Source organism: Neltuma alba, unplaced genomic scaffold (genome assembly GCF_004799145.2).
Source record: "Neltuma alba isolate B1F8T4 unplaced genomic scaffold, ASM479914v2 tig00010876_pilon, whole genome shotgun sequence".
Lineage (NCBI taxonomy): Eukaryota > Viridiplantae > Streptophyta > Magnoliopsida > Fabales > Fabaceae > Neltuma > Neltuma alba.
The window spans coordinates 7968-23641 of NW_021635667.1; the positions used below are offsets into that span (position 1 = coordinate 7968).

The 15674-nt window shown below is 37.5% G+C and overlaps 1 protein-coding gene across 1 annotated transcript; it reads right to left on the reverse strand.

Moving 5' to 3' along the window:
• Positions 1 to 238: 238 nt before the first annotated feature.
• Positions 239 to 15440, reverse strand: LOC114759665 (actin-related protein 4). The gene is made up of 20 exons (XM_028948878.1): positions 15157 to 15440; positions 14951 to 15042; positions 14453 to 14629; positions 14295 to 14368; positions 14016 to 14096; positions 13828 to 13888; positions 13634 to 13683; positions 13185 to 13239; positions 12557 to 12634; positions 12391 to 12444; positions 12030 to 12083; positions 11894 to 11954; positions 11466 to 11517; positions 11204 to 11270; positions 4760 to 4822; positions 4617 to 4679; positions 4107 to 4170; positions 2300 to 2363; positions 1362 to 1430; positions 239 to 510 (listed from the first exon to the last, which is right to left on the reverse strand). The coding sequence occupies exons 1-20, from the start codon at positions 15167 to 15169 to the stop codon at positions 465 to 467; spliced, it is 1338 nt and encodes a 445-aa protein (XP_028804711.1). The 5' UTR covers positions 15170 to 15440; the 3' UTR covers positions 239 to 464.
• Between the last annotated feature and the right edge of the window lie 234 nt (positions 15441 to 15674).

Consider the following 15674-nt stretch of genomic DNA (forward strand, 5'->3'; position numbering starts at 1 on the left):
TTCTGTTATTTTGCTATTTCAAGGGTCTTTTAATGCAATTTTCTCTCAATATAAACTATAGAAACCAAAAGAAATAAGGGCTGAATGAGTATTATACGACTCTTGCCACATATAACCAGAACAAATTACCAAAGAATTAAGCATATAGCATCATTAAGTACTCATCTAAATGGTGATTTAATGCTGTGCCTGAACTGTATGAAGGGGAAGCCAGTTTACTACAAAACGAGACAATCAGTATTGTTAATAAATACAGACTACAAAGTAAAGTTACATCAGAGCATAGATTACAGAAACAGCTAGGCTCTCGAGCATGGCAAGGCCGAGTGCTTAGGTTAGTGAAAGACCCAAATGAAAGGTTTATCGAGAAGAGAAGATATTAGTGGCAGAGGGATAATGGTGGGAAGACGAGCTCATGAAGTCATCTTGATCACCAATGGCAAAACAAGCCTGTCTTCAGCAACTCATGGGCATTTTCTTTGTATATAAGATGCTCCATGTTCTTCATACCTATGAATTGCACATATAAATTAGTACAGAAGCTAAGGGAAAATATCAATTGCAGTTGGATAAAATGTAGCACTGACCATCAATTTCATTAAAGCTAGATTAAGAAAACCTTACCCACATTAATTAAACCAATACAAGGGATCCAAAGTGTATTCGAGCTTATTAAATAATTATTACTCGATGGGAAGATTTAAAGGCCAAACCAGACGGTTGGTCAAATGCTTTTGGGATAAAGGTTGTCCACAGTTTTTCTTTTTATCAAGTCCATATGAAGCCCCCGAGATAGATGGAATTAGAACAATATCAATTACTCTCAGCCACAATGTGAACACAAAATCTGCAAAGTATCCACCAAAAGAAATATTGGTGTATATTTGAAGAGCCCAACATAAGTTAACTTTCTCTAGTATGCATTGTTTTGGGCGTTGGAGGGAGGAGTAATAGGATCGAGAAAATAGACTTCCACTGATTCTTCAAGATTTTAAATTTATCATACAAGCTTTGACAAATAATTGATACTCCCTCCGTTCCTTATTATAAGAGACAAATAACTAAATTACGTTGATCAAAAAACAGTTAAAATTAGTTGAGGACAATTAATGTGTAAAAAATATAATATTTTTTCCACAATACCCCCATTAATAAAGAGAGAGAGTATGAGAGAGAACAATTAAATTATTAAAAGAAAGAGAAGTGGAGGGAGAGAGAGTATGAATTGGAGACAAAATAAATAGGGATAAAATAGGAAATCAATACAAAAAAGTAGAGACAACTTTAAGTGTCTCTTATATATAGGAATATGCCATGAACATCAAATGTCTCTTATAATAAGGAACGGAGGGAGTACTTACTCAGACTTGGAGAACCACATTTGCTGGAAGGAGCCCAGAGAAGCCAATATGCTTCCACCGATCCAAACACTGCATAATTCACACCCATGAGCAAGAGGACACTCTTTGAAATGTATAAGGCATACATACATAAAATCATGAGTTTAACCCCCTAGTTATTAAACAATTTGATATAAATCAAACTGCAGCAGCGGCCAATAAATATATTACACAAAAAAGATCATTTCAAACAAGGAAAACAAATACCTCGTTATAAAAAAGGTATTATTTAGCGCTTAATCCTTCAACAGATGCAATATCAATGTGATTTTATCCAAACCATCATACGTTCCAGATTCATTAATTCATACACATGAAACCAGAAAACTGCCAACCAGGTAATACAAACAAAGCCCCAGAAATCTACATGTAATCAAATCTTTTTCGCCCAACCTCACAAGCAGTGTTATTTCAGTTTAATTTCTCCTCAGAGTCATCTGAAGCACTAGGTTCTTTTGAGACAAACGAAAGGAAGTAGAAAGCTTGATTTTACAGCAAGATTGAGACCAAACAGTGCTTTGCCACATGTAAGCATAGCCACTACATAGGACTAGTTAAATTTAAATGGGCATTACGTTGACTTCAATTTTAAAACTGAAACAACGGTTCACGGTTTCTTTAATCAGATCAGGTATGCTCTTATCATTTTGGAGCAATAAAGTTGCATTATAAATCACAACATTAAGCATTTAATCTCGCTCCTTTTCATTAGCATTAGCATTCCTGAATGGATAAATGAATATTTAATACATATCTTTTTAGGCCAACATATATATTAGCACATTAGGGGGGAAAAAAAGGACCCAAAATAAGGTGTAGCATCAAAGGTTAGTGTAACAGAAACGGAATTGTCAATGACGTAGAGCATAATTAACAAAATTGGCAGAGATTAATCCCACCTGAACCTCCTTTCTGTTGCATTTCCACTGGCCAGAACTTTTACTCTAGCAGCTTGAGGGGATTCCTGCACCAGAAACATACTATTCAGTTCTTAATATTTAAACAAATCTCTATAATTACTGTGAAAGAACATACCATACATCACATGCACAAAAAGTCCAAACAGCCCTGATATATTTATTACAACCAAATTCATGAGTACGGCAGTAAATTTCTCCAATTCAACTGGACTTTTTCTGGTCGTTCTCTCTCTCTCTTTTCCCGATTAAAAATAGTAGTTTTGCTTATATCAATATATAACTATTAAAATGTGTGTCTGTTCCCATGACATTTTATATAGGGAAAACCATTTTGTAAGTACCTATAGTTTCCCTCAATTTTAATTTGGCACCTGTATATTTTTCTCTTATTAAACACCATAAAACTTTTGCTCTGTTAGCACCATTAGCCTTTATAACTTTGCTGTTAGCACCGTTAACTTTTGCATAAGGGCTAACAAGGGCTAACAGTACTAACAGCAAAATTATAGAGGCTAACGGTGCTAACATAGCAAATTTAGAATGCTTAACTAAGAGGGAAAAAACACAGGTACCAAATTAAAAATTAAGGAAAACTATAGATACCTGTAAAATGGTTTTCCAAGGTTCCCAAGTCAGACTAATATTGAATTGTTGACACATCAGAGCATTATAATTCCACACTCCAATCAGATGCATGCTGTGCCCAAACTGTGTGGAGTTGAGAGTGTAATGCAAATCTATGCGGGGACTTAGGAGTGGTAATACAAGGGTGACTGATGCGTGCGTTTTCTAGACACCCGAGCATCCACTCATCAACTGAACTTGACAACGGGGTCAGCCATGGCCTCGATCTTTCATGGTTTACTCTTAGCGTTTAATTCAGGATATCATTTTGAATATCTTGCCCTCCATTGAATTTACTAAATTTGGAAGAGGGGCATTATTTGTTGGGCAAATATAGCATCATGGAATCTTTAATTGATGATGCTTAAATTGGAATTCTAAACTGATCCTTGCCAACTAGATGGCTACAAGAATGCTTTGTTTAAGATTTAAATAAATAAATAAATCATGTCCAGTGTCATTGCAATCAAAAGTTAAGAGGCTCAACAATTGGTGTCTAGTTTATGTTGGCAATATAATGAGAGTCATTCACTAACGTGTGCATTATCACACCTGCATGCAGACTGCTCGGATTTGTCCCATTGACAACAACAAAACACAATAAACTAGACCAGAAAACTAACATGCTCATTATCATTATCAATGAGCCTCTAAATATCCACAGGTCGATGAGAAAATGTGGATACCAGGCCACCAGAATCCCTCTGCAGCATTAATGCTTCACTTTCACAACCCAATCCAGGTTAAGGAGCTGAATGGGAAGTTTAATTAGGAAAAGAGAAAAGCGCTGCCTATCCAGTCACCACTCAAACAAACCATAGCTTAGCTAAGATTTCTCGACACAATTTGTCTTGGTTGGTTTCTTCTAGTGAAATGCATGCACTTCAGCTACTGGGCGGGGCCTTTTCTCAATTGAAGAGATAAGCTAGTGAGAAAGAAAAACTAATGATGCAAGACAATTCTCAGCACAATAGCTCAATTGTAAGAGAAGTAATCCTACGAAAACAGCTTATTTGTTTCAAAAACATTTCACAAGATTTCTAATTGTTACATCTAAGCTGTACAGGTGGAAACAACCGCTGAAATTTTAAAAATAATAATTAAGAGGAAAATTAGCAGGAGGGTATAAAATTGAAATCAGCCTGCTAAAAAAAAAAAAAACCCTCTAATAAGTCTTTCTCAAGTCGCTCCTTCAATTGTTGCATTGAAGCTGTACCACCAGCAAGCTGCATAACAAAATTTTTAATCTCAAATTATAGACCAAGAGACAGGGGGTCCAACCCCAAACAAATGAAAGAGCCCCAAAGCACAGTTGGTAATGGTCACAGCACACTTGCAGTAGGGGCTCATGGCACCCATATGCATGAGAAAGGATAGGGATCGGAAAAAGATCGAGAAATAAGAAATGACTAAACCTGTACCAACATATTACCAAAATAATAACGTGGTATAGGATGTATATGCTGCACAACAAATGTCCCATTTAAATTTCGCAAAGTCACAAGGGTTGCATGGCACAAAACTCTGGCACTATGCCCCATGACATGAGGCATGTTGTGACACATCATTGACAACACACCAAAGATTCACATGCTAAGCTACTTTTATGCATAGACCAACAAAAAGATGCAGACACATGCCAGTGTACAAATAAGGTATTACAGAATCTCACCAGTATGCTACTAAATAATTCTCTTCGGATGTCCACATCACACCTGTTAATACTCTCTATAACCTGCACATAAATCAAGACAGTGAAATCATGAGAAAAAGCAAAATTAAGCCCAAGGAAATACACTTTAAATATTTTATTACCATTTGAGGCAGACCTCGGACGGAAGGAGCAATCTCTGCAAAACTCTCCATGCCAGGAATAGTCTGCCGTTTGGGAAGATATTTAGTGCACATAATAACAAACAGAAAAAGTGGCATTGGCTATGATATTTTTTAATACACCAAAAAACAAGCATTGACTGCGAAGATAATTATATGCATTGAACATCATACAAAAACACAGCAAAACTAATTTTGGAATGGAAGAATGCACATTAGTGCTGCCACTCATCCAAGCCCACATAGAAAATCTTTTCTTTTTAAATTAGAGCATCTTAAAACAGCCAAAAAAAATATTGAAGTAGCTTCAATATTTAGCTTTAGCTTCAAATCAAGGGTAGTAGAAACAAGAAACTGAGCAGCCTGAATGGGTTACATAATGCAGTTAAACACGCGTAATTGCATACCCCAAAAAAGTCACAAGATGAAAAACATCTATGTGCGCTACTATGGTATAAGGGTACTAACATTTATACATATTAAGATTCTAGCACGAAAAGTCTAAGCAAAAGAGAAATTAGCATCAATAATCAATGAATCTCTGTTGAAAGACAAAGCCCAAGGCCCAAGCCAAATAAACTTAGTTTTACTTATTAATTAGTTTTCAGTTACTCATTTATCTTTCCGTCTTAGATCAGATAGGGATAGATAGCAGTATCTTATCTTTAGTTATCCTTGTTCGGTTATATATATGATGTATTCCTTCTCATTCAATAATTTAAGACATACAGAATTATTCCGTTAACTTCATGGTATCAGAGCGGGTGCGATTTCGGCCTTGTTTATCGCGATCTGGAGAAGTCGCATGAAGCCGCCCTGCGACCAGAGGTACTCGGCGAACTCGGCGACATGTCAGCGACCCGGGGACGTGTGTCAGCGACCTGAAACCTCCTCGCGATCGGAACTACTCGGCGAACTCAGCGACGTGAACCGACACTGACTCGCAACCAGAGGTTCTCGGCGAACTCAGCGACGTGAACCGACACTGACTACTGTTTCTCGACGCACCCAGGAGCTGCGACTTGAAGAGACTGTTACGAAGACACGAGTCGGACATAAGTCTGTTCCCAGAAGCAGACGACGATGACACTCAAGGAATTTCCACCCTTGTTCGGATCAATGAGACGTTCTGGAGGAAATCAAAACTCGCCACCCTCAGCACTTACGGCAGGTATAACATCACAACAATCCGCTTCCTCTTCGTCTATGGGAACCGAGTCGGTAACTTCCGGTGAGACACAACAAATGATAATTGCCCATAAACTAAATGGAAGCAATTACTTACAATGGTCTCAAAGCGTTCTCATGTATTTAAGAGGAAGAAGAAAGGAAGAATATATTATGGGAGAAGCCCCACAGCCAAAACCTGGTGATAGTAATTATAATACATGGTTTGCTGAGAACAACCTTGTAATGAATTGGCTGTGTAACTCGATGACCGTAGAGATTAGTGAAGGCTACCTACTTGCTAAGACAGCAAAAGAGATATGAGACGCAGCAAGAAGAACCTATTCTGCCATAGACAACACTGCAGCACTGTTTCATATCAAGAAACTACAAAGAGAGCTAAAACAGGGTTCTATGACTGTAACTCAGTATTATACTGCCCTTACGCGCTTGTGGTAGCAGCTGGACATGTTTGATGTCCATGAATGGAGTTGCAGTGGTGATGCTCAATTATATAGAAAAATAGTTGAGAAAGAAAGGACCTATGAATTTTTGCTCGGCCTGATAGATGCATTTGAAGACGTAAGAGGAAGAATTATGGGACTAAAGCCACTGCCATCGTTGTTTGAAGCATTCAACATGGTAAAATGTGAAGAGAGCAGGAAGCAACTCACTCAGAATGTATTTACACCATCAGAAAACTCTGCCTTGACAGTGCAAGGCAGTAATGTACCTGAACCAAGAGGAAGGAAGAATTCAAAAGGCTGGTGTGATCATTGCAACAAAAATGGTCATACAAGGGACATATGCTGGAAGCTGCACGGCAAACCGGCTAATCTAAAACAAAGAAGAAGACCTGAAAGCAAGAGCTATTCTGCAGTAGTTGATGAGGAGAAGAATGGAGAAACCTTAAGCCGGGAAGAGTTACAAGTACTCAAACGGATCCTTGAGAGACACAATAACTCATCCGTGACTCCAAAGGCGAATCTGGTAAAGTTAGGTAATTCTATCATAGCTCTAAATGCCATAATGACCAATGATAATACTTGGATCGTTGACTCAGGAGCTACAGATCATATGACCGGTAACAAATCTTTATTCCAAACTTTATAGTATTGTCACCACGAGAACCTAAAGGTTAAAGTTGCAAATGGAATATTTTCCAAAGTCTGTGGTGTTGGAACTGTCAAAATGCTTGAGAAATTAGAGCTGCAGAATGTTTTATTTGTTCCAGAATTGGCATGTAATTTGCTTTCAGTAAGCAAAGTAACTAAGAGTCATCAATGTAGAGTGATCTTTGACGATGTTGGTTGTGTTTTTCAGGATTTGACAGCGAAGAGGAGGATTGGCGTTGCTAAGGAATGGGATGGACTCTATTATCTTGAAGGCACGGATAAATATGTGAGCAAGGCGTTATTTAGTTCAGATTCCTTGAATAAAGATGTATTACTGTGGCACTCTAGGCTAGGCCACCCCAATTTTGATTATATGAAGCACTTGTTTCCAAACTTATTTAATAAGAATTTAGCTCCACTTTTGTGTGAAACCTGTCAACTTGCCAAACAAACAAGAACTTCCCATCCCAAACAATCTTATAAACCAACAGCACCATTCGCCCTAATACACAGTGACATTTGGGGACCCACAAGAATTAAATCAACCTCTAATGCTAGGTGGTTTGTGACTTTTATTGATGACCACACTCGAGTGACTTGGGTATACTTGATGAAAGAAAAATCTGAAATTCTTAGAGTTTTCAAAAGTTTCCACGCATTTATAAAAACTCAGTTTCAAGGAGTAATTAGAATATTACGAAGTGACAATGGACGAGAATACCTTAGTACAGCCTTTAAGGAATTCCTTAATCAATAGGGAATCCACCATCAAACCTCATGTACTTACACACCTCAACAAAATGGGATTGCTGAGAGGAAAAACCGACACCTCCTAGAAATAACTCGAGCCATTATGATTGCCCGAAATGTTCCAAACTCATTCTGGGGAGAAGCTATTCTCACTGCAACCTACCTAATCAATAGAATGCCCTCAAGAGTCCTAAACTACAAAACCCCTATCCAAAAATTGCTTGAAACCTACCCCAATTCACCCTTAGTCTCAGACATTCCCTTGAGAGTATTTGGCTATGTAGTATACATACACCATAATGATGGTAACAAGCTTGAGCCCCGAGCATTAAAATGTATCTTTCTTGGTTATTCCCCATCTCAAAAAGGATATCGATGCTATTACCCGACAACAAAAAGGGTGTATGTCACTAAAGATGCTGTTTTTTTCTGAGGACGATGCTTATTATCCCAAAATACCCATTCAGGGGGAGAATTATGACATTAACGAATGGCTAACTCCAGATTCCACTACTAAACCAATGCAAATAGAATCTGCAACACACCTAAACATCGACATCCCTGAACCTGAGCCAATAGACAACCTTGAATCAACAATCCCACAACACCAAAACTCTCAACCTAACCACACCAACCTGGGAACCAGTGCGGAAAATGACATAGGGGTGGACCAGCAGCAAAACACCGAGTCAGATGATGTAGACGAGCAACAAGAAACTGGAATCCCTCCCATTCCAAGGCATGACCAGGATTCTGACTCAATGTTAAATCCTGATGATCTCGGTTGGCCTATTGCTCTCAGAAAAGGTGTAAGATCTTGTACTCGGCATCCAATTAGTAAATTTGTTTCATATGATAAATTATCACCGAGAATGCAGGCATTTACTACAAATCTCTCAAATGAGAGGATACCAAGGACATTCCATGAGGCAATCGAAAACCAAATTGGAAGCTTTGAAGAAAAACAGAACATGGGAAATCACTGATCTGCCCCCAGGAAAGAAGACAGTGAGTTGCAGATGGGTATTTACCATAAAATACAATCCAGATGGAAGCATAAGTATAAGGCCAGGCTTGTAGCCCGGGGATATACACAGTCCTACGGAATTGACTATCAGGAAACCTTTGCCCTAGTAGCAAAACTTAACACCATTAAGGTCCTCCTATCAGTGGCAGCAAATCTAGAGTGGCCTCTCTACCAGCTAGATGTAAAAAACGCTTTTCTAAATGGGGATCTCAAAGAGGAAGTATATATGGAGATACCAGCTGGATTACAGAATTCCAGTAATCGTTCTCCAAAGGTTTGTAAACTGCAGAAGTCGTTGTATGGGCTGAAACAATCCCCTCAAGCTTGGTTCGGGAGATTTTCTCGTACCATGAAAAAAATGGGATACTCACAAGGCCAATCAGATCATACCTTGTTCATAAGGCATGCAGGCAACCGAATAACTGTCCTTATAGTATATGTGGATGATATTGTAATTACAGGAAATGACGAGGATGCCATAAGAAGATTGAAGAAATCCTTGGCAACTGAGTTTGAGATGAAGGATCTGGGACAACTAAGATATTTTCTCGGGATGGAGATCGCTAGATCTAAAAAAGGAATTAGTGTCTCCCAGAGGAAGTATACTCTTGATTTACTGCAAGAGACTGGGATGCTTGGAGCCAAACCTGCAGAAACTCCCATGGAGGCTGACTGTAACTTAGAATACAAAGCGGATGGTATACCTGTCGACACAGGAAGGTATCAAAGGCTAGTAGGAAAACTTATCTACTTAGCTCATACTCGTCCAGATATAAGTTATGCTGTAGGGGTAGTAAGTCAATTCATGAATAAACCCCAAGAGCATCATATGGAAGCTGTTCAGAGAATTCTGCACTACTTAAAAATGAATCCAGGAAAGGGATTGTTTTCAGTATAGTTTCTCGGTAACCTTGTGAGATTATACATCTCGAGGGCTGTGCTTACAATAATTGGGGTGGAGGCTAATCTGTTAGCGTTGACTCCAAATAAGCTGATTCTCCAATCCACTTTTCTGTGGTAAGGGCAATCCCCTACACGATCTGCTTCATGTGGAAAGGATGGGTCTAGAAGTATAGAAATTTATACTGATGCAGACCATGGAAGATCGTGGTTGGATAGAAGATCCACCACAGGGTACACTACTTTCTTGTGGGGCAACCAAGTGACTTAGCGAAGTAAGAAGCAACCTGTGGTCTTTAGGAGCAGTGCTGAAGCAGAACTAAGAGCCTTGGCTCTCGGAGTCTGTGAAGGGATATGGATAATTAGAGTTCTAAAAGAACTGAGACTCATGCACAATGCACCAATGAAACTATGGTGTGATAGTAAGTCAGCTATAGAAATGGCTAGAAACCCTGTGCATCATGACAGGACAAAACATGTTGAAATTGATAGATACTTCATCAGGGAGAAAATTGAAGAAGGCACCATCAAATTGTCCTACATCAGAACCAAAAGTCAAGTAGCAGATTTATTTACTAAGCCATTACCAAGAGATTCATCTGAAGGACTAAAGAGCAAGCTGGGAATGGTCAACATTTATTCTCCAGCTTGAGGGGGAGTGTTGAAAGACAAAGCCCAAGGCCCAAGCCAAATAAACTTAGTTTTACTTATTAATTAGTTTTCAGTTACTCATTTATCTTTCCGTCTTAGATCAGATAGGGATAGATAGCAGTATCTTATCTTTAGTTATCCTTGTTCGGTTATATATATATGATGTATTCCTTCTCATTCAATAATATAAGACATACAGAATTATTCTGTTAACTTCAATCTCCATTACAAGATAAGCAAAAATAACTTGCGCACGCTGAAGGAAAGTATTCCGTGGTGTTTGTCATCGGAGACAACATAATTCCATTTCTTTTTCTAGGCGACCGTGACAGCATTTTGGGTGTTTTTAATTAAACAAATGCCTCCTATTCTTTCTGACTTCATTTTATATGCCTCTTTATACCCTACATACATCAAGGTTGGCATCATATCCTGTCAATCCCAACAGGAAGTTACAATGTCGGGGTGGTATATTGTTGGGCAGTAAAGAAGGTTCAGGCAGCTGGGCGGACATAGATTTGCAAGATCATCTTAAATTACAAGGACATAAGGATTTCAACAACTAGGCCATAACTCAAGGTAAGGGCTGCGATTCAACAAACACGTTGGGCATAATTTGTGTGGCTAAAATGAAATTCTAAGAACTGAGAAAAGAAAAAAAATCTCAACATTTATTGGTCTCACCAAAATCTAATTCATCCAGAGAAAATAGACAACTCAACCAACTGCTTAAAATATAGCATTTACCTACACCCAGAGTATATAAAAAATACTTTAGCAGATGCATATACATGTGTACAGATGCCAGCTACAAACCTGGACCAGGGATGGATTAAAAAGAACATCTGGAATCTTGAATCTATCAGCTCCAATTTCAATTGTCCTGTGGTATAACAAGTAAATACAATCAAAACAACAAATGGAAAAAGCCATAAACTAGAGGCAGAAAGTAGCTAATAAAGCACAGACATCATTGCAAATACACACACAGCAGAGACTAGAAATGGGAACATCTAACATCAGCATAGCTATTCAATTGTCATCATAATTCCTATGAGAAGAATTAACTTGGACTCACTGGCCATCAGGAAGTTCATATGGGGTCATTGGAATGTTTGAGTATGCACTTTCTGCAACAGAAAAGGAAGAATAAGGAATGTCAAATACAAGATTAATTATGACCATCTAATTTAAGATAGCCATGAAGGATTAACTGAAAAGGAATATATGTTTGTCAAAGCAATGAAATGTCTTTTGTTTCTGGATAAGAGACAGAGCAACAAAAACTCATTAAATATGATCTATCAATGCGAAGCAATAAAGAACAAGTAAATAAAATCATGTTATCGAGGACGAATGTTTTGAAAAGTCTAGCTAACATGTAAAATGTATAAAAATTAAAGCCAATGCCATGATATGTAAGGCAGTTTATCTCAGAGAAATCAATGAATATGCTGCAAAAAAATCAACAGAATTCAAACATGACATGAAAACAGGCACACAAACCATCATATGGAGTATCAGGAGCTCGGCACACACATTCCTTGATATCGCTAGCAATCACCCTCTTCGCAGAGAGAAAAGAAAGAGTCAGCAACTATCATTAAAAAATTAAAGACAAATTATTTGGTAATCCACATACCTGAGAGTAAAGTTTGTAGCTTTCAGTTGTATTGGGAAAATCAACATCTACAGTCTGTAAGCAAAAAGACAAATTGTTCACCTAAAGTAATGTAGCAGCAATATATTAAATTCAGTGTTTACACTTATGGAGCTAAATGATACAAAAGTTCAAAATAAAAAAATTCTGGGTTATGAAATTGGGCACTGTTGCCGTGAAGGCATCAATGAAACTAGATTTTGAAATCCTGTCCTGCCAAAATTTGAATTTTGGACAAAGAATGGAAAAGAAAACCATAATGGTTTGTTTATACAGATAAACAAAATATTACAAGAAACAAGTTACGCTATTCACAAGTAAATAAAATGCAATCTTGATATACCTGAAACTCTCCAGGCCGGATTTCCTTTCTCTTAAAGGAATACCGGGGTTTTATCTGAGATAACAGTTAAAAAAAAAAAAAAATCAATGTTCAAATAAAAAATATAGCAACTTTGCTTCAAATGGACATTGGAACAGTAGAAAAAAATCCATTATTTGCCACTCACCAGAATACCTTTACTTTCCAAACTTTTCATCAAGCAATCCGTAAGAAACTCTCCTCCAATAGGAGAAGTTGCAACTGCCTGTTGTAAAAATTAATACATGATACAATGAGATAGTAACATTTGCCCCCAAGGAAGAATGAAAGGCAGGATGCAAGAATAGTGCATGCGAAGAAATATTAGCAAACAAATAAGATTCCCTTATTGACAGTGTCTGATGAAGTGGAATTTGCATCAGAGCTTTCACATATATGTAGACTGCCTTAGTCTTACAAATCATCAGAGTATTATTACCATAGCAATAAAATTCATGCGTTTTATATGCTAAAATTGTATTAATGGAGACTAAATGAATAGAAACCCTTATATACAAGTTATTTACTCAAATATAATTGCTCAACTGTTGTCTTGCGTCATAACAAATATCATTTACGATTCATCTTTTATAATTGTTTGAACAACGTTCACATATATATATATACATATATATTTATAACCCGCTCCAATAATTAATTTTTATATCAAACCTGTCAGTGGTCAAGCTAAATTTTGAAACTTGGTTATTGGTGCATATAAAGAAATGAACAGTAAATCAAAACTTCTCAGAAGTAATTTAGATAACGAGCAATACCTTTTGAAGAACATAACCATCATGGACAGGTGCAACAGTAGTTGATCCTCCACCACTGAGTGATTAAAATAATGAGGAAAAACTACTCATCAACAATGATTCCAGCATTATATTGCAGTATCTTAGAGAAAATAACATAAAATGACAAGCATGTTCCTTGGAAGATACCCAATTCCCCAATTTATTCCACTTTGAATCTTAATGGAGTTCTCATGTTTTCTTTAGACATATATAACCTTTCATCCACGTAGCATTAGGTAGAAATAAGACATTCAAGGGAAAAATAGAGAAATCATCACTAAATGCTGGAGAATGTGTGTGTGCGTGTGAGGGTATCTTGAAATCTAACAACGCAAGAACAGAGATCCACAATCAGATCAGGTATTTCAATTAACATATTTCCAAAGAACAGTATCCAAACTACTAGTCAGACCTATGACATCTCTTACCCATCAACGACTAATGCGGTGGCACGCCCTGATGCAAAAGATGTAAGAACCTGGTGTTAAACAATGAACCCTTATTAATCAATTCCTTAAAATTGTCCATCATATCAAATATGAAGCTAGAAATAGATTTTCAATAACAATCATTGTTACGCTTCAACAAGGAGGTATAGAGAAGTGGAGAACTATTTACTTACAGCATTCTTGGCCAAAAACAAAGCAGGCACTCTGTACTTCTCAAACATTAGTTCTGCCGTCCTATTAAAATACAGAACAAACTAAACTGTAAGCGTAGATGAACCAAACTGAAAATACTTAACAAGAAATAATCTGGTTGTACTACAGATTAAACCAAATCGAAAGGAAAGAAACAAGGCTAGAATACCTTTCTCTCTGTTGTTGAGTGTTAGAAGAAGGTTCTGCAAGTAGCATCGGATGCTCTTTAGGATCAATCAAAAGGCATTCCCTAAAAGTATCATGACCAGTCACTAGTTGAGAAATTCTTGGATATAAAGGAGGTAAAATTATATCTGGAAACTTAACAGGCAACAACAATGAGGAGAGAGGGGGGCACCCATCATTTATCATCAAACACAGAACAGAAGCTGTTGCGCCAAATTTTAAACAGAAGAATCATCACTATTACAAGAAAATCATTAAAAACCTGAAAGCATGATCCCATATGCTATCAACAATATCCCAGTCAGCAACAATGCCATCTTTCAACGGTGACAGCACCTGATGGCAAGACATAAATGCATGAATCACTGTAAAATAACTAAAGAAGGCTATCTAAAATAAGAGGTGATCACGAAGGACTACCTCCATATGGTCTCTGCGGTATCCCAAGGACTGTGATCCCACATACAATTTGCGCTTTCCTTTGGTTTTGTCAGAATCAGGATTTCTGGTATTGTTTTTCGAATCCGCAGAAGAAGCAGAGTTCTTTTCAGCATTATCAGGTTCATCAATGTCCATCTGATCAATTGCTCCAACAACCTAAATAAATACAAGTGGAAAAAACTATAAGACATTATACGGACCATCACTCTTAAAAATATCCATTGAATTTCTGTGTCCCCTGATGAACTTTAAATCATATACATTATTTTCTGGGAAGAGGTAAAAGCTAATCAAAACAGAGAATGTCAGAGCTCAGTAAAGCAGCTGAGACTCCTCCAGAGAAATAATTAGTAAAATAAGATTAAAAGCACTCGAAACACAGTAAAACTCTAACATTTTGGCGAAACAGAAAAGACATTAGAAACAGAAGAAAAAAGGAAAAAAGCGAAAATGAGAAACAAGGAAATCAATACTTACGGAGGGAAACACGGCCTTGGGAGCATCTTCGCCAGCATAACCAGCTTTGCAAGTGTGGGAGCCCAAGTCAATCACAATTGCCGATACTTCGTCTGTGAATCCCCAAAACAGAAAACCACAATGCGCGATAAGGAAAAAATTATTCAGAAATAAGAACCAGAAATAATTAGATAAGAATTTTACAAACAAAAAAATAGTATACTCACCACCACCATACATGACTGAAGTTTTTTGTGGTTCCAAAGAGAGAATTAGGGTTTTAAAAGGGTTTTAACCTTTCCCTATAAAATTTTATTAGGTCTTTCTAAACACTGAGATTCAGGCGAGAAGATAGCTCGGGAGCTAAAACCCACCGACGAATGACTTTCCGGCCGCCGTTCCGGCGAAATTGACGGTGGCAACGGGCCAAGTAGAGGTGGCAGGAGGAGAAGGTAGCTGCTGTATGGGAGTGAATATTCAGGAAAGAACTGTCTTGGATCCGACTTTGGGCTCCAATGACATGGCCCTGTTTTTCCCCATGGGGTCAATCCGAATTTGGCTTCTTCAGTCCAAAAAATAACCTAATTGGTCTTGAGTTTGGATTCGTTTTTATAATTTTAAAAAATATAAAATATGTATATAAAAAATTGTTTATCCTGACTTACATAAAAATATTTTTTTAAAAATGTTTATGGCTACTTCCAAATGCCCCCACTCCTGCTCCTTTTTCTTTTTGGAGGAAATG